Source organism: Sapajus apella, unplaced genomic scaffold (assembly GCF_009761245.1).
Source record: "Sapajus apella isolate SASKATOON/1434 unplaced genomic scaffold, GSC_monkey_1.0 scaffold20, whole genome shotgun sequence".
Classification (NCBI taxonomy): domain Eukaryota; kingdom Metazoa; phylum Chordata; class Mammalia; order Primates; family Cebidae; genus Sapajus; species Sapajus apella.
Genome location: NW_022436960.1, coordinates 7,118,328 through 7,142,670, shown reverse-complemented (window position 1 = coordinate 7,142,670; position 24,343 = coordinate 7,118,328). Strand labels below are relative to the sequence as shown.

The 24,343-nt window shown below is 35.8% G+C and overlaps 1 protein-coding gene and 1 pseudogene across 2 annotated transcripts in view; both read right to left on the bottom strand.

Annotated features, from left to right (window-relative positions):
* ATG2B (autophagy related 2B) overlaps positions 1-24,343 on the bottom strand; it is a 91,599-nt gene that overhangs the window by 35,265 nt on the left and 31,991 nt on the right. For both annotated transcript variants that reach the window (XM_032287485.1, XM_032287486.1), the window contains exons 10-28: positions 24,160-24,265; positions 23,205-23,466; positions 20,809-20,959; positions 20,000-20,092; positions 19,676-19,864; positions 16,678-16,951; positions 14,674-14,776; positions 13,304-13,499; positions 12,841-12,983; positions 8,400-8,557; positions 7,786-7,958; positions 7,153-7,303; positions 5,995-6,194; positions 5,754-5,834; positions 4,254-4,360; positions 3,994-4,086; positions 3,021-3,091; positions 2,478-2,554; positions 2,053-2,223 (exon numbers count right to left, since the gene is read on the bottom strand). In XM_032287485.1, the coding sequence (XP_032143376.1) occupies positions 2,053-2,223; positions 2,478-2,554; positions 3,021-3,091; positions 3,994-4,086; positions 4,254-4,360; positions 5,754-5,834; positions 5,995-6,194; positions 7,153-7,303; positions 7,786-7,958; positions 8,400-8,557; positions 12,841-12,983; positions 13,304-13,499; positions 14,674-14,776; positions 16,678-16,951; positions 19,676-19,864; positions 20,000-20,092; positions 20,809-20,959; positions 23,205-23,466; positions 24,160-24,265 (2,799 nt within the window). The remainder of the gene's footprint in view (positions 1-2,052; positions 2,224-2,477; positions 2,555-3,020; positions 3,092-3,993; positions 4,087-4,253; positions 4,361-5,753; positions 5,835-5,994; positions 6,195-7,152; positions 7,304-7,785; positions 7,959-8,399; positions 8,558-12,840; positions 12,984-13,303; positions 13,500-14,673; positions 14,777-16,677; positions 16,952-19,675; positions 19,865-19,999; positions 20,093-20,808; positions 20,960-23,204; positions 23,467-24,159; positions 24,266-24,343) is intronic.
* Positions 14,471-14,568, bottom strand: LOC116558112 (annotated as a pseudogene).

Sequence of the window (24,343 nt, the reverse complement as noted above, 5' to 3'; positions counted from 1 at the left end):
AACAAGCAATGGGGAAAGGATTCCCTGTTTAATAAATGGTGTTGGGAAAACTGGCTAGCCATGTGCAGAAAGCAGAAACTGGACCCCTTCCTGACACCTTACACTAAAATTAACTCCAGATGGATTAAAGACTTAAACATAAGACCTAACACCATAAAAACCCTAGAAGAAAATCTAGGCAAAACCATTCAGGACATAGGTGTAGGCAAGGACTTCATGACCAAAACACCAAAAGCATTGACAACAAAAGCCAAAACAGACAAATGGGACCTAATCAAACTCCACAGCTTCTGCATGGCAAAAGAAACAGTCATTAGAGTGAATCAGCAACCAACAGAATGGGAAAAAATTTTTGCAGTTTACCCATCTGACAAAGGGCTGATATCCAGAATTTACAAAGAACTAAAACAGATTTACAAGAAAAAAACTAACAAGCCCATTCAAAAGTGGGCAAAGGATATGAACAGACACTTTACAAAAGAAGACATACATGAGGCCAACAAACATATGAAAAAATGTTCATCATCACTGGTCATCAGAGAAATGCAAATCAAAACAACATTGAGATACCATCTCACGCCAGTTAGAATGGCGATCATTAAAAAATCTGGAGATAACAGATGCTGGAGAGGATGTGGAGAAATAGGAACACTTTTGCACTGTTGGTGGGAGTGTAAATTAGTTCAACCATTGTGGAAGACAGCGTGGCGATTCCTCAAGGACCTAGAAATAGAAATTCCATTTGACCCAGCAATCCCATTACTGGGTATATATCCAAAGGATTACAAATCGTTCTACTATAAGGACACGCGCACACGAATGTTCATTGCAGCACTGTTTACAATAGCAAAGACCTGGAACCAACCCAAATGCCCATCGACGATAGACTGGATAGGGAAAATGTGGCACATATACACCATGGAATATTATGCAGCCATCAAAAACGATGAGTTTGGGTCCTTTGTAGGGACATGGATGAACCTGGAAACCATCATTCTCAGCAAACTGACAGAAGAGCAGAAGATCAAACACCACATGTTCTCACTCATAGGCGGGTGTTGAACAATGAGAACACATGGACACAGGGAGGGGAGCACTACACACTGGGGTCAGTTGGGGAGAAACAGGGGAGGGACGGTGGGGGGTGGGGAGCTGGGGAGAGATAGCAAGGGGAGAAATGCCAGATGTAGGTGATGGGGAGGAAGGCAGCAAATCACACTGCCACGTGTGTACCTATGCAACAATTTTGCATGTTCTTCACATGTACCCCAAAACCTAAAATGCAATAAAATAAATAAATGGGGAAAAAAAATAAATTAAAAAAAAAAAAAAAACTGGATTGTCTTAGAGGTAAGAAACAGGGAAAATATGATGATATAAATAAGTCTTCTGGGGCTGGGTGTGGTGGCTCACGCCTGTAATCCCAGCACTTCGGGAGGCCGAGGCAGTCAGATCATGATGTCAAGAGTTTGAGGCCATCCTGGCTAACATGGTGAAACTCTGTCTCTATTAAAAATACAAAAAGTTAGCCGGGCGAGGCAGTGCACGCCTGTAGTCCCAACTACTCAGGAGGCTATGGCAGGAGAATTGCCTGAACCCAGGAGGTGGAGGTTGCAGTGAGCTGAGATCACGCCACTGCACTGCAGCCTGGGTGACAGAGTAAGACTCTGTCTAAGAAAAAAAAAAAGTCTTCTGATAACAATACCTGCCAGCTTTTCATAGCATTTTTACATACAACTTGCATAGAAAAAGCTTTTACATGATAAATGTTTTCTTTCTTCCCTTAGGACAGATGAAAATAACTTAAATCTAGGGAAAAAAAGTATTATGTTTGTTAAGAAGATTAATGGAAACAATGAATTTCGAAACAATCGAATAGTCTTCCAAAAAGGCCCGTGAAATCACCTTTCCCAACCCCATTATTCTGAAGGTAAAGAACAGATGAATGACTTTCAAAGTTTCTTTTCTACCTTATGGCTGTCGTGAAGACCTCAATAATGTAAACATGTCACGACATGGCAGGGACTGAAGGAATAACATTGCTGACTGTACCTTAGACCTTCTTTGAAAGGCTCCAGGCTTCATTTCTGCCTTGTTAGGTGTCTGCAAGTCACCATAGCTTGCAATGTACTGAATGAGATTCATTAATGCAGCACAAGAGTCTGAGCACGTTCTGATATGGATAACATCACTGGAACAGTGTAACTCAAAGCGGGGCTCAGTCTGGACGAGACACAGAAAAAAATAATGAAAACGTTTTCCAAACAAGAGACAAAAGTTTCTTTTTTGCATAGATTTACGTTAAATAAGATATATGATCATCTGTCTCACCACGTAAAAAAGTATTTAAATAAATAAATTTTTAATATATTTACTCTATTTCTGACCAAAATTAGGCATGTGGAAGAATATTAAACTCAATTTTTTTATCTCTTAAAAAATAGAACTTAAAATGTTTGTTTATTTTAAAAACTTACTTGCTCTCCATCAGAATCAGACTTCACTGCAGTTATGGTTAACTCCAAAAGCCCCATATCCATCACACGAACATAATCTAAAATTTTTTAAATTAAGAAAATGTCTCAATACAGCTTTCAAAAATGTCAACCAACACCTAATACAACTAGCATTCCTTTGAAATTCATTGCAGAGAGCACTAAAAATAATTACAATGCTATGAAAATATAGTTTTATCCTATAAAATTCCTAAAATTCCCAAAATTCCCTTTATTCTTTGTTAGAAACAAAAATTATCTTAAATAAAAATATGCAGTATATACAGTAATTTGATGCATGTAATTAGCATTACAAGAATATTACAATTTCAAAGTGAAAAACCAATATATCTGAAAAACTAAGCTCTGAATATATACCACACAATTACTATATAAAGACCCTTTATTCTTTATCTTTAATAAGATTCTTAGTTCATTAGCTTATCCCAGAGTTAAAATGCTTCAAAATATTCACACATGAAAATAAAGCAGCATTCATCTACTCCATTTTTTTTTAACTCTTACCTCTATTCAGATTTATAGTAACAGTATTGCATTTGTCAGACAGATGTAAAGCAGCTTCATCCAAGATTATTCTGAGGCAAGAAAGATAAAACCAACATCTGAGAAACTAAGCTTTGAGTTATCATACGCCATAATCACTATAAGCCTAATTGCATCATTCTTTCTGGTATGAACATTGTCGAAGTCATAGGCAGTTTCTCACTTATAATTGTCATCTAACATTTTTTAAAAACTCACTGGGAATGCTAAGAATATTTAAATGGTATAAAGAATTAGATTAAATCATCTACTCAACTAATTCTAAATTTCTGGCAGTTTTTAAAGAGATGCCCAAATTTACAAGATTTAAACTACAGTATAAAGATAAAGTGGGCCGGATGTAGTGGCTCACAACTGTAATCCCAGCAGTATGGGAGGCCAAGGCAGGAGGACCACCTGAGGCCAGGAGTTCTCAACTAGCCTGGGCAATACAGCAAGAACCTCCTTCTCTACAAAAGAAATTTAAAAATCAGCCAGGGATAGTGGCATATGTCTATAGTCCTAGCTACTCAGTAGGGTGAGGGCAGAAGATCACTTGAGTTTAAGAGTTGAAACCTGTAGTAAGCTGTGATCATGCCACTGCACTCCAGCCTGGCCCACAGAGCAGGACCATGTTTCTAAAAAATAAAAAAATTAAATAAAAAGTATAGAGTTTATCAGGTATTAGGGGAAGTTTACCCTATGTTTTTAAAAGCAAACTAAGAATCTCCGGAATTAAATTCTTCTCTAAAAATGAAATGCAATAATAAATAGGTAGATGAAATATGCCACCTGAGAAAAACTGAGTAACTTGGGTAAAAGGTTATGACTATTAGCAAAAAAATGTCTATTTTAACAAAAGATTAAGGCTTTAATACAATGGTTTAGGTAAATATCAACTGGTAGTATGTTTTGAACAGGTATGTTTAGTATACAATGATGTTTACACAGGTACCTGAGAGTAGAAGAAGATTTATCCAACGCAACGCTACTGGAAACACTGAATGTTTCCACAGTAAGAAGAGATCGGATTGGCAAATAAAGGGGTCTAATGCCAAAGAGAAACAAAAGAATATCGATTTGATACGGCACCAGAAACTCTATTAAAAACAACAACAATTTGAACTTTAACTCCATTGAATTATGTATTTTTTTTGAAAATTTAGTATATATTTTAAATAATGAAACTTTATTTTGTTCCATTTGTGAACTTACCTATAATCAAGTGCACAGCTCCAAAGATGAACATGAAAAGTTGTAAATGAAGTTGGAGGATTATATCCCAAAACAGGTTCATCAGCAATATTCAAGAAGTATAATATCTATAATCACAAAAAATTAAAATGCCCTGCTTTAGAAGAAAAAAAAAGGTTTCATATAATATCCTTAATACCAATGTAAACCACAATATCTCACAAAAAAATTATTTAACTGGCAAATCATAATAGTAAAAGGAAAAAAAAAATCATCATTTTGAAGGAATTAATTTCAAAAAGTACTTGCATCAGAAAAGAATGTAATGGATGCTGATGGATACATTCATTTCTTTGACTATAATAATCCTTTTACTAGGTATATCAAAACGCTATTCACCTTATATAATAAAACTAAAGTTTTTAAAGTATTTTGTAAAACTCGAATTTGAAATGAAGAAGCCTATCCAACAATTGCAATGCTATAGAAATCTTAGAAAATCGTACCTTATGAAACTAATAACAATGTATGCATAATATGATTTCACATTTTTTGGCTTGGAACAATTCTTGGAAAAAATAAATTTGCTGAAGACTGCTTAAAACTATCAATATGGCTTCTTATATAACTCATTGTGTGGACAGGGATTGGTTTTCTTTCTAAGTCACTGCTAAAGGAAGCTCTTTTTCCTTAATTTATATATAGCTCAGCCTAAAAAACAGTCCCTCTCACCAACATCTATTCTCTCATATATCCAATCCAAACAAATAAAGAGGTTATGCTAAATGTCTCCCTTCCAGCTGGTTATTCACACTAACCACTTCTTTACTCTTACCACATAGACAGAAAGTCAGACAAATATCCTCATGTTTTCTAAATGCTTTCATGAGAAAAGCATTTTGAAAACCTTCAGGTTTTTAAATAATTTATTATTTTCCCAGCACAATTAAGTCCCCTTTACAAGAAACATGAGAAGGAATTATAGCACACTAGTTTTCATTCTCACATAAGGAAAAGCTAACTTCTTACTCAAAGTTTCCACTGAAAAATAACCAATTGTATTCTATTAACATAAAAAGTTGTTCAACTGGAAATTAATGACAGAAATCCTGATAAAATGCTTTAAAGCAACATCATATTATTGGCCTAGGGAATTATATGGAAATAGCTCACTTAAAGAACTTCTGATTATAAAAGCAATTCAACATACCATTCACTGCTCCTCTATGCCAGGCACTCTACAGGTCCTGGGATACAGGGTCCTTTGCCTTCCTTTAATGACTTAAAAGATAACCCTGTCACTGAGAGATTTTGAGGACCACACTTAAGGTAAAAAGCCAATTACATTCTGAGGTGATAATACTGTTTTATTTCTTAACCTAAAAGATGGTAACATAGTAGTGTTCACTTGATGATAATTCACTGAGCTGAACATTTATGAGTTGTACACTTTTCAGTATGTATATTAGATGTCAATACACATTTTTAAATAAACTGATACATACATAACAGCTCTCTTACCTGCTCATGCCAGCTAAGCCCAGAAGGAAGCATTCTATGCTGAAGAGTGGCTCCTTTCAGTCCTACAGCAATGAGAAATTCCTATACAGAACAATACAAAGAACAACATTTACCACCTATGTAATCCTGTAACTCAAAAGTTTTTCCAAGAAAATAAATGTGTTGTCTTTTACGCAATTATTTTTAGCAAGAATCAAATCAACAGCAAGTACTTAATGGCATAAAAGTACAAAACGCAAACCTTTGTATTGGACTCTGATTTATCAGACAGTATTTTAACAGCAACAGAGAGCATATTCAAACTGTCTCCTCCAACTCCATCTGAAGAAGTTCTACTGAGGCCATCTTCTTCAGAGGAATAAATAGTAGGTTCCAACCAGTGTGGGCGGGTTGAGCTGGGCAGTCGTGTTTCTGTAGGAAGAATCACTCCATCCACTATGCCTAGAGATCCACATTGAGGTAAAAATAGTAACAGAATGATTACTTGAAATTAGCTAATCAACTTACATGACTCAAAACAAAAATCCATGTGTTTCCACTATTGCCTAAGAAGGCATAATGACAAAAACCAACATGGCATTATGGCATTAATAATCCACTCCTTTTTGCTACTGTTAGTATGACTAACAGTGCACAACTTAAAAAAGAAAAATGTATTCTGAAATGCTAGGAAAATTAAATAGGAAAATATCACAAACATTTCATGTCTATGAAACAAGGTAAACTCAGGTCACTGCTCAAAAACTGGTAACTTCTATATCTGGAACCGAAAGGAAATATTCCTTAAGGGACAATAAAGAACTTAAAGTCCCATTGATAGATAAATGGATACATAAGAGATGATATATCTTTACAATGGAATATTATTTGGCAATAAAAGGAATGGAGTATGGATACAACTTGAATGAACCTTGATAAAGTGTGTCAAATGAAAGAAGCCAGTTAAAAGGGCCAAATATTGTACTATTCCATTTATAAGAAACTTCTGAATATGCAAATCCATAGAAACAGAGTGTGGATAAGTGTGTTTACAAGAAGAAGAGAGTGGAAGGAGGTGGAAGGTTATCACTAAAGTGTATGAAGTTTCTTCATGGAGTAATAAACATGTTTTAAAATTGACTCTGGTGATGGTTGCACAACTTTCGTGAAATACTAAAAACTATTGAAAGGTACACTTTAAATGAGTATGGTGTATGAATTATATCTCAACAAAGCTACTGCAAAAAAAGAACCTGAAGTTTACTTCTAATTTGTAAATACTACTTTTGACAGCAGAATCGGAACCCTCCACAGAAAATAATTTCTAGTATCAAAGTTCTGTTCTCAATAGACTTTCTTTGTTAAACAAGAAATTTAAACATGTCTAAAGAGAAGTAGCCAAGTCACACTTTTTTCCTACCTTTGTGGTATAGACTGAAGCTGCTAGAATGAAGACAAATGTAGTGCTTGTCATCAAAACCTTCATATTTTGTCACGCAAAACAATGAACCGCTATTGAACTCTAACCAGAATTCACCATGTTTGTTTTCCAACAGATCTCCATTTTCTTGCTAGTAAAAAGATCAGAAAAACACAGAAGTTATTATTTAAAAGCAGAAAAGCAAGCATGTTCCTTGAGATGCTCTTTCTTGATTCAGCTTAGGAAAATCTCCCGCACTGCAGCAAAGCAATCTAATCCTTGAACATTTGATATCATGGTAAAAAATAAAACTGGATAACTTAAACGCTATGTGGAACCTCTTCTATCAGATGAATCTCTGTACTTTGTTCTCCTGTATAATAGATTAATTGCCAATTGTCACCCCAGAAGCAGAATTAGCACCTGTTTTCCAAAGGGAGGGCCATACAAAGTTTGATCTGTAACGAAAGCTAAATCCCCAAAGTTGCTGTCGTCATGGTTTGCCCCAGAACACTGGTCATCAGTCCCTAAAACAACCTCAAAATATTAAATACTTCAATCACTGGATGTATATCATAGAATTATTTAAAATAAGACACATTTGAAAAAACACTTTGGATTTGTAAACCTCACCTTCACATCTGTGAACACTGCCATTAATCCATGATTAATATTCAGAAGAACTGAGAGAAAACTCTGTGAATTCTTGTTCTGAGAGTCTAGTTTTTTTTTCCTACGGGAACGATAGTTGGGATCAACAGTGGAAAAATATTGCAAAGTCTCCTCCTCAGATCCACTTTCCTCATCTATGAGAAATAAACATACAATTACACAATTCCAATAGTCTATTAAGATAAAACAGCAACTTAAAAATGATCACAAAAATATTTTATATTTATAACCTGCTTAGTTTTATAAGTATGGTGTGAACATAGAAATATATTTTCTGCTTTTCTGGATTTTATAAAGGGGGAGTCAAAAAAAAAGAAATATATTTTCTGTTGTTCTCTTTAGCCCTGAATTTCAAATGATGTGCACACTATCCTTCTAAAGATAACATACTTAAGTGACAATGATATTCTCAATACACAGATAGAAATGAGGAAATATTTTATGAATGACTAAAAGAAATTACAAAATATAGTTACAATGAAAAATAAAGATTTTTAAATCCACAATTGAAACGTTACTACTTTGTTAACTGATAAACTATGCATTTTAAATCAAAACAAATTAAAATATATTACCATAGTGAACCGCGGATTTAAATGGACTAAAACTATCTTTGTTGAAAATATTAATGAGCTGACTGGCTACTGAAAGCCCAATGCCATAGGAAATATTTTCGAATGTCTCCACTGGAGAAGGAGCTGTTGGTTCCCACAGTAGCAAGTCATTAAAGATCCTATAAAGACAAAAGTTGAAAAATAAGCACATAACTCCTAGTTCAACAGAAGGCAAACTAAAAACAAAAATCCTTTAAAAGATCACATGAACAATAACTTTTTACATGGCGAAATGGAAATCAGATCCTACAAGAGTATGGAAAAACAACAATAATAACAACTGCATTCCTTCAATGAAAAAAATAACTGATATGGCTATAATGCAGGGCAGCTGACAAAGGAATCTGCACAATTAGATACCTAACTAGATACTTGCCTAATTTTACCTGTGTTATATACATCAAATTACAAATTCATAGCATACTTCAAAATATACCTTAGAGACAGGAGCTCATAAAAATCACACACGAAGAACAAAAAAGGAAGACAGTTCACCTATATGAGAGCACTTTGTAAACTGGAACTGATCCTGCATCATCTCACTGACCTTCCCCTCAGTCCTGTGGGACGACCAGGACAGAATCATTTTTCTCACTTTACACTTGAAGAAACTGTCTCATAAGGGTTATGTGATCTTCCCAAGGTCACATGGCTAATTAGTAGGAAAATGGGAATGAGAGTCCAGATTATGTGGATTATATCCAGCTCCCAATTCCGTTCTTTTTTCTTTTTTAAGGCAAGTATTTATCTGTGGGATCAATTCAGTTCTTTCCCTAGAGATACCTGCTTTTTCTCTCATCAACAGAAAGCACAGCTTCACTGGTAAGACTTTATAAAATGAAAAATGCATATGGAGCACAAAATAAGGAGGGGAAAACCCTTAGGACTAGCTAGATTAGCCCAATCGATACTGGCAACCAGTGGGAAGGCATATGTCATACCTAGGCTGTCACCATATCCTACTTTTTCAAAGAGCTACCCTACCTGTCACTGCTCAGACGCCCCTCTGTTCTAGCCTCCTCCCCTCACCCACCCTCGAAGTTTCAAGAAAACTCAAACTTCACAGTGTCTTCTAGGAAGCCCTTTGTAAGATCTGGGCCCACAGCATATCCTTCACACACATCCACTTCAGCCACAGCACCTACAGCAACTTGCTAAATTTCCTCGTTTCCCCTTTCTAGACTGCAAGCCGCCCAAGAGAGGGATTTGTATCTATCATCGCTACATGTGCCTAGCACAGTGGCTGTCACATGACACTTGACAGCTGGTGAGGAAGGGACAGTGCATGACTCACACAAAAGGACTGCCAAAGCCCAGACTCATCATAAGGGCTGAATACCAGTTGAGGTACGAAGTGGTGAGGCAGCCCTGACCCACTCTGTGAGAAGCCACTGCCAGGCCAATTCCTGAGCTTCTGAAGCCTTAGAAGGTATACACCAAGACTGAGTATTGTGACTCTCAAGATTATAATCCCACCCACTCATTATGTTCTCCTTATTTATATTTTGGTCTAAACACAGTCCTGACATCATTAGTACTATCAGATATTGGATGGTGCTTATAATATCAAGAAAGAAAACAATGCTTAAGATGCTTAAGGACATATCACCAGGATTTTGTGTCTAGTCTACAAGGCTGAAACAAAATAGATGCTCAATACATATTTAATGAAAGCAGTTAGAATTCTTTTTAATATTCTATTTTAAACAAATTTCAACACAGAAAAAATTCTCCTGTACCTAAAACCATATTGCTAAAAAGAGCCTGTTGACCAAGGCATTAAAGGAGTAAACCAACATTTTAAATATATAAAGGCAGAGTTGGTTATTAACTCCTGCTCAGGAAAAAAAAAAAAGATAAATGGATAGTATTTACATTATTTAGTAAAAGTTGAATGGGGTATGAGAACTATATGGTAGTATGTATTCAGTTTAGCTTCCTGCTTCTGAGAGCTGAATTGCCAGTTAACATAGAATGTCCTTGTATGTGGGAAATACGCGTTCAAGTACTCAACATTGAGGGGACTCAGGTCAGCCACTTACTCTCAAATGGTTGGGGCAGGGGGATTTCCTTGTACCATATTACAAATCTTCTCTGAGAATGTTTGGAAATTGTTTAAATAGTATTAATTTGAAAATACACAGTTGAATAAGGGGCAAAGGATGCAAACCCTGAGGACGTTTATAGATTTATATGGTCCCAGAGAGTGAGGGAGCACTTCAGTATTTATGCAATTCCAGAGACCTGAGAGACCAGAGAGTGGTTAGTGGAAGGCATTCAATAGAATAGAAACTCTCTTAAGCAACCCATTAAACCAACTACCCAGATTAACAGTTACATACTCTAATACATATTCTAACACATACTCCCTGACTTAAGCAGTCAGCTACCCAATTATCCCCAATTACCAGAACAGTGGAAGCCCCCAACATGCTAACTGCTTGCTGCTGGTAGACATCTCTCTAGCAGAGCTGAGAACCATTCTTATCAGTAGAGTTATATATTTCAAATACTCCCCAAAGACCAATTTGGGGAGTATATGAAATACATGTCTGCCCTCAAATCTGCTTGTATTAGTTACTATAAGTTGCTTTAAATAAAAACTGTTTTAATTAATGCAGACTGGGGTGAAAAAAAATCTTAAAAACCTACAAAGATTCTCCACTCACATATCTTTGAAAAAAATTTTTTCACTCCACTTTAAAGAAAATAGAACTAAAAACTCTAGACAATGCCTTCTGGGTATACTTTACGTAAAAAACAAAAAAAGAAAGAAAGAAAAAGAAAAAGACAAAATAGTCAGATGCTACATGCAGGATTAAAAAAAGGAAAAGGAAACAAAAGACAACATAAAATTCCAATCAGTGGCTCATACTTGAGGAAAAGGCCTTGTCCTATATTTAAAAATGAAGTGGTAAATAAATATACGTTTACAAAGGGAATGATTAAGGTATGCATTACTGTTCTTGATGTCCTGATTTAATCAAAAGCAATCTGCTCAGTCAATGAAGAAAAAGAAATGGGTCAAGTCTTTCTGATCTCTGGGCTAGGCCTTGAAAGAGTCATTGCATTTCCCTCAAGCTCAGCCTTGCACATACATTAGCTCTTCACAAACACCCCTGAACTATGAAATAGGAGGAGAGGCCTAGAGATCAGTCATTTCCAAACTGTAGATCTGGTATAAACAAACCCCAACATTTAAAAACAATCTGAAACTTCTCTAATGTTAGTTTAATATAAATTATGTGCTATTTATAATGTACATTATAAAACAAATATAAAAATAGAAATTTTAAAAGATTATTTTTTAACTTAAACATAAGTGCTAACATTTTCTTCCTATACCCTAATGGACTGTCGTCTGAATCTCATTTTCAAGACCACTGAAGTAATGTGAATGCTAGAATCCTTCCCAGAACTTGATTGATTATGATTCTAAGAGCAAAAGTCAATGGCACCCAGTGAGAAGACCCACGGTTTATTACTAACATTCAAGGAATAAAGAGCCAGGGGTATCTGATACCAAGTAAACCTACAGCAGAAACAACAGTCTGAAGTTTCTGAAGACTAATGGAAACTGGAATAACTTGTCTACATATAGGAAGCCAGTGATGACAAACACTAAGGACTTCTTTTTCTAGAAACCCACATGACAATCTTTCAGGTATGCCAAAGAGAAATCCCTTCAGTGGGTATGAATGATAATAGACAACAATTAAGTGCTTATGATATGCCATACACTTGTTATATCATTTAATCCTCCACACAACCCTTATAGGTGAGTGCCAGAATCATCTCCATTTTACAGATGAGGATGCCGAGTCTTATGGAGGCTAGGTGAATTGTTCAAGGCCTTCAGAGTCTATGATCTAGAATTCCATTTATATCAAAATATCTGCCTGGCATAAATATTGAGGGATATCTAAATATAATAAATTTAAATTTTGTACCCGTTCACAGAGTTTTGAATTCCAACAAGATATCTTTTTGAATGTTGAGGAAAAGATGCTTCTTGTACAATGACTGGGGTTCTGATTCTACTCCAGCATTGGCTAGCCCTCTGTATTAGTATCTCCTAACTCTTCATGTCACTGCACATGTAGAAAAAATCATATTTGATTCATACCCTGCAGTAAGCTGACAGAGGGCAACCAGCCAGCCTGAAGGCTAAGGAAATAAATATTTCACACACCCAGCAGCACACTAATTAGGAAACTCTGCTGTGACAATAGCACATCATAATGGCAATAGTTCCAACAACACCAACAGTCACCATCAACACCACACAAAGTACACAGAGATGGCAAATAATATTAAGGCAAGGAAAGGAAAGGGTAAAGAGGAAAAACAGGGAGGCAATTAGTCTGATTCCAACGATTTAACTAAATGTGCATAAACTCACCTATTATAAAGCTTCTCATAAAAGCTCTTATTAGGTAGTGTTATATAAATATTTGGTAACGTAAGTTCCAGCACATAGTGAGAATTGCTGATTGCTTTATCCTGAAACTCTGTCATTTCTACAGGGTCTCCTGGCATCACCATCTAAAACATAATAGTTTAGTGCAAAAACAAAGGCATCAAATAACCATTTTATGTTTAAAATAGTAGTAGCATCTTTTTAGCCTATTGGTAGGGCTTGGTATGTGAGAAATAAATAAGCAGGTAACATTTAACTGGTGAAAATACACACCAAAAAAAAATAGTTATTATTCAATGTTGGAGTTTAAGACATAGCAAAAACAGTAAATGAAGCTTTTTTAAAAAAATTAAAAATTAAAAGCATTGCTCTATGTCAGAGAATAACAAAGAATAACAGAAAAACAGTATTATTTCTTTGTAGCTTGTTCACACTTTAATCTTACCTGTTCATTTTCAAACATTACTCTACGAGAAGAAAAAGGAGATGGAGCTGGTCTTCTTAGATCACAAACATCTTTCAGGGAATGAGCACCTCCTTCCTCTTCCTCCTGGTAGTGACCATCATTCTCCTCTTCTTCCTCAGCTGCAATTCTCTCCAAAATGGAATGCATGGCTGGTGGATTTATTTTCAGTACAATTCTGATAGCAAAGACAATTTTTAAAAGACCAGGATCTAAGTGTAAACAGTGAAACTTTAACTTTTGTGCAAACTAATACAGACACCACTGATTAAATCTTAATGATAGAACTAAACTTCTCTACAAAATCTAACTATGTCTAAGGTAACCCACTTATGAACATGTTGTAAGCCTGAAAGTGCGGAACTGAAGCAAGTAAGTAACAGAAAGACATTAACATTTTATACTTGGCTAACTGAAGGTCTGATCTTTTGGGGGCAAAAAAGTTATTTTTAAATTTCATTAAAAGTCAGCGAACTTTACCTAAGGATTCTAGTTACCACTAAACCAAATCCTCTCACATACAGTCTGTTCTGCTATAATAAAATACTTGTCTACCTAAGAAACCTCATGTTACATCAACCTCGTATTATATCAGTTGGTCAAAGGGAAAAGGGAGAGATTGATTAGGGAACAGTTTCAAAACCCTAACAACAAAGTTATCTTTTCCTCCAGGAATTTCAGTAATAAAGGGCTGGTGCTGTCTTTGTTCTGTAACCACAAAACCTAAAGATCACTGAGTTAATGCAGCCTATGACTATAAAAACTAATGAGCTTTTACTCCAGAGTAATCCCATTCCTCTCCTAAGCTTCTACAGAACATCACTAGCGCAGATTTTTCATTCTCCTTTGATTACCATATCCACCCATTGTTATAAGGAGGTATGGAACCCTCAAAGAGAACAGCAGTGCTGCGACTACAACAGCTCTTACTCCCTAGGTAGTGGAGCGATTTGGTTCGTAAATGATCACAGGCTTTTTTCCTGATAGATACCCTAAGGTAAATTGTGCTTCTAAATTACTTAACTGAAGTCGATCCAATTCTTAGGATGAAAACTTGTGCTCTAAACTCATGCTCACTACCAAGTGTGTATGAGCAACACCTGTCCTAAGAATCGGCTAGGTCTAAGGGACAGTGGAGAGGAGGCTTAAAATAAGGTAGGCAGAAAAATGGCACAACAAGGTTCAAGGGTGACACATCTCACACATATATGTGAACACCCAATCATCACACTTATGAACAAAAGAATCATGGATGGACATTTTTAGCCTACATGTAATAGCCAAAATGTTGGTTTAGAAGAATATATTTTTAAAAGGAAAACCCTATTCAACCTACGTATTTGCTTACTTACCGTGGCCAGTCAAAGTCATCTGATGTTGTTGTATCTCCATCTACTCCACTAGACACATGGAAAAACTTAATAGATGGATCTCCTTTCTCTTCCTGGAATGATCCTAAAAAAACAAGATGATTTACTGAAATGCATGTCTTCTCAAGTACTAAAAGAAGAGATAAAGGAGCACAGTTCCTCTCAATCAGGAACACAATGCAACCTTACATTCTACAGCACTTTTTCAATTGTTCTGGTTTCATGTGCACATGTGGTAGACAGAATGAGCCAATAAATTACGGATTGTTTTGTGTTCAAATTCTTAAGTACCAATGTACACAGCATAAAGTCCATAATGACATAGTAATACAGCACTTAGCACTAAGTGCTAGTAATAATTATTTCTTCATAAAGTCTATATAGTTAATCTACATTAGAAAAGTAACTACATTTCTTAAATTAGGTGTTTTGTACCAAACACTATAAGAAATACCTCTGTTCAAAATAATTCTGTACGGGCCAGGCGCAGTGGCTCACTCCTATAATCCCAGCACTTTGGGAAGCTGAAATGGGCAGATCACCTGAAGTCAGGAGTTTGAGACCAGCCTAACCAACATGGCAAAATCCCGTCCCTACTAAAAATACAAAAATTAGGTAGGTGTGATGGTGCCCAGCTGAGGCACGAGAATTGCTTGAGCCCAGGTGACAGCGGTTGCAGTGACCCAAGATCATGCCACTGCACTCCAGCATGGGTGACAAAGTGAGACCCTGTCTTTAAAAAAAAAAAGAAAAAAAAAATTCTATGCATGTTTTTTCAATCCATTTTACAAATAAAGAATGGCTTTCCTCCAGAATAATGAGTCTCTCAGTATTGGAGACAAGGGATAATCCCGCAGCACCTGAAAGCCCTTTCATGAAGTCATAATTGGCAAACGATATGTAAAACTGAGAGAACAGAAGGGAAACTTTTGCAGCCTATTCTAATGAGGGGGAGGGAGTGTGGCTGCAGAGAAAGGGTGTTGTGGCAGAGGCAGGTGGTTTAGGAACCACAGGATAAAAGGTTTTCTGAGGTCTTCATTGACTTGGTTCACTTTAAAGTTTACATAAATTCCCTTTATTTACTAGCAAAAACAAAGTAATGCAGAAAAAATCAAAACAAGTTTTACAAATAAGTCCCTAGCGATTAGTTAGTATAACGGTTGAAAGCTCAAGCTCTACTGTCAGACTTAGGTTCAAATCTTCATTCTGCCATTGATTACAACATGATCTTGCAAGATACTTCCAAGTCCACAGATTGTCTCATCTATTAAATTATAAAAATAATTGGAAAAATAAACATGGCGATTATGGTGACTAAAAAAATAAGACAATGTGTATCAAGTGCTTAGCATAATATCTAACATACAGTGGCACTCAACAAGTTCTATTATCAGTCCTACAACAAATAAATGAGAGGTGATAATAAAAATGTAGGCTAAAGTACTATACTCTCCTGAAGACAACAGGAATTTTAAGAAAGTGAATGAATTATCATCTTTAGTTTTGTTTTTTGTTTTTTTTGAGACAGAGTCTCGCCAGGCTGGAGTACAGAGGCATGATCTTGGCTCACTGAAACCTCCGCCTCCCAGGTTCAAGCAATTCTCCTGCCTCAGCCTTCCAAGTAGCTGGGATTATAGGCACGCACCACCACACCCAGCTAATTTCCTGTATTTTTAGTAGAGACAGAGTTTCACCATGTTGGCCAGGATGGTCTCAATCTACTCGTCTTGTGATCTGCCTGCCGTGGCCTCCCAAAGTGCTGCAGTTACAGGCATGAGCCACAGCGCCCAGCCCATCCTTAGTTTTTTAAAAATAACCTATATCACATAATTTGTATATAAGACTAAAAAGACATTCTCTTGATTTTTTTAACATAATTCTTTAATTTGCTTATATTTTGGGGCTGTCAGATACTTTTGTGATGTATGTTTCAGTAGCAGTTATTTGTATCTAGTGTGGTTCTTTTACAGGCACATTCAATCTTACCAACTAGTTCTCTAAAGGTAAGTTCCAATTTAATTTGTTCTGGGGTTGATCCTCCTATAAATTCAGTCTTAAATTCTAGATCTGTGAAGGCTAAATGAAGGATCTCCTTCTGAAGTGACTTCTTAAACCACGGTCCTCTTTCTTGATCAGATCGAAGATCAGGTATTGGGAAGCGAACAGAAAGGTTTAACGCTGGTGTAGCAACTTGTACTGATATCCGGCAATTTGCAGGATTATGTGAATCATCTAGAAACACTTCAGTGAAAGCCTTGTGCTAAAACACAAAACATCAAAGATATGCCAAAATATTAAGTAGATGAACATAAATTACAGAGTACTCAACATTACAATCTGTACAATCATGATTTCCCCATTTGGTATTCTGCATTAAAATTCAATTCAAATTAACCACTTCCATATTAATTTAGTGTAAAAAAATTTTATAATGCAGCAACTATTGGCAAAAGTGAAAACTACTGGCAAAAGTTAAACTCTGATATAAAACATTGAATAAATTAAAAACTGAGCCAACGTGAAGACAAAGGCACTATAGATTAATATTTATCTTACTATAAATTTATAAAGAATACTGTGTAAATTAGCCAACCAAAAAATTCAATATTGTTGAAAATCACTATAGTGTCCAACATTCTGTTTGAAAAACTTTTCTACCAATATACGACTTTAAAGACTCAATGTGAAATCAAATGAATTATGCCAAATACAATCTCTAACTCATCTTTGTACTTCTAGGATTAAACCCAGAGGCTGGCACATCACAGGTTCTAAATAAATATTCACTAAATGACTCACCCTGAGCTCCTATCCAGTCCAAGGGTATGATCTCATCAAATGGCTCTAGGAGACCAAGATGTATGCTCCATTTACCCAAAGCCATCTTATAATAAAAGGGTCAAAGAACATGCCTTTCAAGTAGAAGTCTATTTCTATTTTTTCTCTAAAATATACTGAAACTAAAAAAGCTTTAGTCCACTCTAGGTTTTAACATTCCTCAGTTTCTTCAATGAATTTCTAACCTCCATGACTAGAAAACTCCCTTCATATGCTAGACTTTGTGTGTGTGTGTGTGTGTTTGTTTTTTTGAGATAGGGTCTTGCTGTGTCACCCATGCTGGTCTCAAACTCCTGGGCTCAAGCAATACTCCTGCCTCAGCCTCCTGAGTTGCTTGGACTATAGGTGTGAGCCACCACACCGATTTTTAACAAATCTATTCTAACTCTCCCTATTTGATTTGCTAATTATTAACCACAACTCTCAAGGAAAAGTAACTCAAGAGATCAAACCATCATCTGATTACATATATAATTAGGAGCTAATATAGAGGCTACCCCACAGAAATAAAAATTACTAGCAATTGATGACAATAACAAATAAAGAATGCCCACCCTGGACAACATAGGGAGACAAAAATAACTCAACCAGATGTGGTGGCACACACATGTAGTCCCAGCTACTTGGGAAGCTGAGGCAGGAGGATCGCTTGAGCCATGTGAGTCAAGGCTAACGTGAGCTGGTATCATAGCACTGCACTGCAGCCTGGGCAACAGATTTTTGTTTCAAAAATATTAATAATAATAAATAATGCTAATTTGATGTGAATACTCAATACTAAGAGAAAAGCAAATATGTAGAAAAATAAAATATCTTTTTCCTTTTCTTTTTAACTAAGGTTGTATCCAACTGATCCTGGTCCTACGGCCCCAAAATTCCTAATGGAGTTCTTGCAAATCTGACTTAACTTAATTTGCTTAGAAAAGACCCCAGGCACCAGATCTAAGTAAAAGTGATATAATGTGATGTTCAACAGATTATTTTCAAAGTATATCCTATAATGTTTGGGCTACATGTTTTAGGTAGTTCAATTAATTTATCAAACGTATAAACAGATAAAATTTTGTGAAGACAATTATAATCACAGCTTATAAAAATTCAGATAAACATGGAAAAGTAAAGAAAACCTAATTCCACTATATCATAAACAATGCTACTGACTACCCTATTTCCAGCCATTCTTTTTCTATACATTAATTTTATTTACACAGGTGCGACAAGGCTATGTAAAGCAATATATTCTACTTTTTCATTTAATCCTTCTTGATAAGCCTTGTTCATGTTGCTATACCATCTTCATAACCATCATTTTACTTTTTTTTTTTTTTTTGAGACAGAGTCTCACTCTGTCACCCAGGTTGAAGTGCAGTGATGTGATCTCAGCTCATTGCAACCTCTGCCTCCTGGGTTCAAGCTATTCTCAAGCCTCAGCCTCCTGAGTAGCTAGGATTACAGGTGTATGCCACCATGCCTAGCTAATTTTTATGTTTTTAGTAGAGACAAGGTGACATCATGTTGGCCAGGCTGGTCTCGAACTGGCCTCAAGTGATCCTCCCACCTCAACCTCCCAAAGTGTTGGGATTACAAGTGTGAGCTGCCACACCTAGCCATAACCATCTTTTTTTTTTTTTGAGATGAAGTCTCACTCAGCGAGACTCCAGGCTGGAGTGCAGTGTTGCAATCTCAGCTCACTGCAACCACCGTCTCCCAGGTTCAAGAGATTTTTCCCATCTCAGCCTCCCGAGTGTCTGGGATTACAGGCACCTGCCATCGTGCCTGGCTAAGTGTCGTATTTTAGTAGAGACAGGTTTTTGCTGTTGGCCAGGTGGTCTTGAACTCATGACCTCAGGTGATCCACCCATCTCATCCTCCCAAAGTGCTAGGATTACAGGCATGAGCCACTGTGCCCAGCCCGTAACCATCATTTTAAATGACCACATAAAATTTCATTGTGTATTATCACAACTTATTTAGCTAGTCTACTATCAATACACAAAAGATGTCTCCATTTATTATTACAAATAATGCTGTTTTAATAATATATACTGCTTAATCTATTAAAAATTCTTAAGTTCAGAAATTATCTCAATAACTCTTATCAGCTAACCATAATTATGATTGGTATTTGTGGGTTTTGAATACTTACTAGACTAATATGCTTATTATATGAAGTATACATGTGGGATGCCATCATCTCCACTGTGGCAAGTTTCTGTGGTTGAAGCAAGGAATTTAACCTGTCCACAATACTGATATCCAGCTCGCAACATACTGGATTTAATTTAATTTGTAATTCTGCCTTCTGAGGAACCGAACTAAGTCTTGCTTGATTGCCCTTAAAAAAAAAAAAAAAAAGACATTAATACAATCACTAAAAACTACTATAAGATCATGTTAAGACCTTATAATTGTGACAAAATATATATCAGATGAAAATATACAGGTTGTATTATAAAAAAAGATATCTTACCTGGGGCCCTCTAGTCTCAGAATGCTTATAATGAAGCTGAAGACACACAGAGGAATGGGAACCAGTTCCTTCTTTGGAATGGAACATTAAAAGCTTAAAAGTAAAGATGAAGACAAATTAAATGTAAGATTAACCTACAATTAATCACATGAATTTACAGAGGTGCCCATATAATAGTGAGAAAGGCTTTTTGAAGTCAGAAATTTGGTTTTAAGTTTCACTTTTGTCCCTTACTAGCAATGTGAACCTCAGACAAGTTAGTTAACTCCTGTGATATCTCATCTGCAAAATGTAGGTGAGGATTCAAATAAATTCATTTCCAAGAAAGTGTTTTTAAAATAAAACAGTTTAGGGTCAAAGTAACAGCAATGAATGTTACTTGGACAGTTTTCTAAAGTTTCTTTAGGTCACACTTTTACATTAGGAAAAAAATCAGAATAATGGCAAATGAACACAAGACATTTCACTTGTCTTGAACAGTGCTTAGCACACAGCAGGCATTCAATAACTATTTGTTCAATAATCAAATTCTTCTGAAATGAAGAGTGCTTTGAAAATGGGTGAAATGAAGTCATTTTTCTCATAACCCATCTATCACTTCTAAATAAGTCAACTCTTAATTTAAAATTCTAACAGACCCTTATAATGATGTTGGGTAACATTCTTAAAAATGTTTCAACAGAACACATATGCAAAAAGAAAATGACATTACTCCTTCTATACATTTTTAAAGAAAATCACTGCTTCATACAATTATTAAAAAGCAAGCTAGATTTTAAAAATAATCTTTAAAAGTATTCAACATTTACCTCTGTATAGTGAGGAGGAACAGAATGAAAATCAGTTGGAAATAAGCACTCCAAAAATTCCATTTGCCCAATGGACATATCAGTACTGAAATATCGGGCAGCTGATCTTTGTCTTTGTTCATAGGATACTTTAATGCCAGTACCTATAAATCTATTATAAAAAAAGCACCATTTAAGATTATTCATATACTTATACATTAAACAATGTATAAGTAGTCAAAGAATAGAACAAAGTGTTAACATATAACAATCATCCATCTATTCTGACAAGTTTAAGTTGTTATAAATAATTAATATTCCTAAGAAAATTAACCAGAAAGATTGCTTCAAATTTATCTTTCCTTAAGATAAAAAAATCAGTTCTGTTGACGGGAGATTTTCCAGGATATATTTATTTCCCAACACTGCCCTTCCTCTTCCACATTTAAAAATTTACCTTGCAAAGATAAAATCTTTCAAATCTGTAAAATATATGAAATAGCTTCTTAAAATTATCTAAAAACATCATGCAATATTTCAAAAACTTCAGTCGATGAGGACCAAATTGAAGTCTACCTCTATTTTTTGTTGCTTTTGTCATATTTTCCTACTGGCAGATATTTGAAACCTTGTCAAAAATGGGGGAAAAAAAGTCCAGGTACAGTGGCTCACTCCTGTAATCCCAGCACTTTGGGGGGCCGAGGTGGGCAGATCAACTGAGGTCAGGAGTTTGAGACCAGCCTGGCCAATATGGTTAAACCCCATCTCTATTAAAAGTACAAAAATTAGGCCAGGCACAGTGCCTCATTCCTGTAATCCCACCACTTTGGGAGGCCAAGACAGGTGGATCACAAGGTCAAGAGATTGAGACCACCTTGGCCAACATGGTGAAACCCTGTCTCTACTAAAAATATAAAAATTAACGGGGCATGGTGGTGTGCGTCTGTAGTCCCAGCTACTCGGGAGGCTGAGGCAGGAGAATCACTTGAACCCAGGAGGCAGAGGTTGCAGTGAGCCGAGATCGCACCACTGCACTCCAGCCTGGCAACAGAGTGAGACTCTGTCTCTAAATAAATAAATAAATATAAAAATAAATAAAATAAAAATACAAAAATTCGCTGAGCACGGGTTGCACGCCTATAGTCCCAGCTACTTGGTAGGCTGAGGCACAAGAATCACTTCAACCCAGGAGGCAGAGGTTACAGGGAGCTGAGACTGAACCACTGTACTCTAGGCTGGGTGACAGGACAAAACTCTGCCTCAAAAAAAAAGGGCGGGGAAAGAAAAAAAAGGTTTTGTTTTTACAGTTTGATTATAAATTCTATAGTCCTAACCTGTAGAGTTTTTCTTTTAATTAGGTGTAAAACTACTTTTCATGTCAATTTTAATACTTTAAAAAAGCTTAAAAGATGAAATAAAAGCCCAAAGTATTTTCTAAAAATACTAATATATATGATATGTTTAAACCACTGTATAAGACATTCAAAAATTTACAGATCACCTTCACATTAAAATAAAGAGCGTTTGCATGTTAACAATACTATAGGCCAGGAATGGTGGCTCATGCCGGTAATCCTAGAATTTTGGGAGGCCGAGGCAGGCAGATCACTCAAGGTCAGAAGTTCAAGACCAGCCTGGCCAACATGATGAAACCCTGTCTCTACTAAAAAGACAAAAACTAGCCAGGCATGGTGGCACATGTCTGTAACCTCAGCTACTCAGGAGGCTGAGGCTGCAGATTCGCTTGAACCTGGGAGGTGGAGATTGCAGTGAGCTGAAACTGGGCCACTGAACTCCAGCCTTGGCAACACAGTGAGATTCTGTCTCAATTAAAAAAAAAAAAAAAAAAAAAAACTATACTTACAAATTCAATTATCTCCTCATCTTTTAGGACTCAATCCATGAAAGGATCATTCACTGGCTATTTGGTAAGCTTTGATTTTTCTTAAGCAGAAGTTGAAACATAGCATCCAAGTTCAAGATCAGCCTTGGTAATGTTTCCCACCCCACAGCCAGTGGCATATGCATCAGTTTCAATAGTATTATCATTCTATTTTTCATTACCACTGTCATCACTGTTAATGCCAGTGACGATAGTTAACAGTTTTCAGAACTGCAATGGCGTCAATAGGAATGATGGCAAAACATGGTTAAAGAAATTTGACAAGAGCTGGGCAGGGGGCTAAAGAGATCACTTGTTCTACATGCCAAATAACCTGAATGAAAGATTCTACACTAAGCATCTTTGCAGCATTGCAAGAAAACTTCACTCATTCCATTCATTTACAAATAAAGTGTGAATTAGAAAAACAAATGCAGATAGGTGGATACAAAAGTCCACATGTGGTTCTTTTTCTAGGATCATTAGTACATATGTGAAAGTTTAAAGGATCACAAATACATAAGTGAGAGTTTACCTAAGGTGATCATGTGAGCAAGCTTCTGCAAACATTGCTCGGAAAGACTTAAAATCTTCTGTTGAAAATCTTGCTGGATCAATCTTTTCTATACAAGTAAAGAAAGCTATTGCCATAGGTGTCAATGGATTAAGGTTCAGTGACGTTTCAGGTGGAGATAAAGGATCAATGTGAAGCACGGAGATGGAAAAAGTTCCCACAGCTAGTCTAAAAATAAGTTCAGGCCTGGATTCATCCACTGAAACAGATCTACATGGGAGAGCTGAAATAGAAGTGTTAAAATTATATACATAAAATTTAACACATAAAAACTATTATAGCAAAATTATAAAACATTTATTCATTTATTAGCTTTAAAAAACAGATGATCATACAACAGTTTGAATAATACTAAACAATTAATTTAAGTAAAATCAACTGCTATCTTGCTGCATCTTATATCCAAGATTTTTGCACTGTAGTACCAAAGTATGTGACAACAACAAATGTACAAACCAAGCTTTTACATTAATAAAAATGTACTGGAAAACTCAAGACTAACCAAAAGCTGCTCACCAAATTTTCCTTTAAGCCTTGGGTCTATTTCAATTAAATTCTGCAGAAAAGAAACCTGAAATTCTCTTTCAAGGAATATGTAAAGAGTGAAAAAAAAAAATTGCACGATTGATTGAGGCTCCTAAACTGCAATAATAAGAAACTTACAGTGTACTTTTGAACTAAAAATATTTATGTATTTAAATACACAAAGAATACAATGAATGAGCAACTATTCTAAAACACTTCATAGTGAATTAACAATGGTTAATTTTCATTTTCTGAACTTTGCTAAATGGCCAAGACAAAAAAAAAAAAAGAAAGAAAAACACCAGTAGAATGGCATTTTAAAAATTGTTTTTAACTTTTAAACTTAAAAATTCCAGCAGAAACTAACCACAAATGTCTTATTTTTACTTACGTATCTTCTGTAACGATGTTGGGTGAACTAGGTTGGATGGAAATGTTGACCCTCTTACTGGCTGTTCTTTATGATGATCAAGGAACTCTCCCCAAGTGGGCTGAAGCTATAAAAGATTTTTTTTTAAGCACATGGATGAAGTGCAGAATTTTAGAAGCAACTTTTCAAGAACAAAAGAAAAACT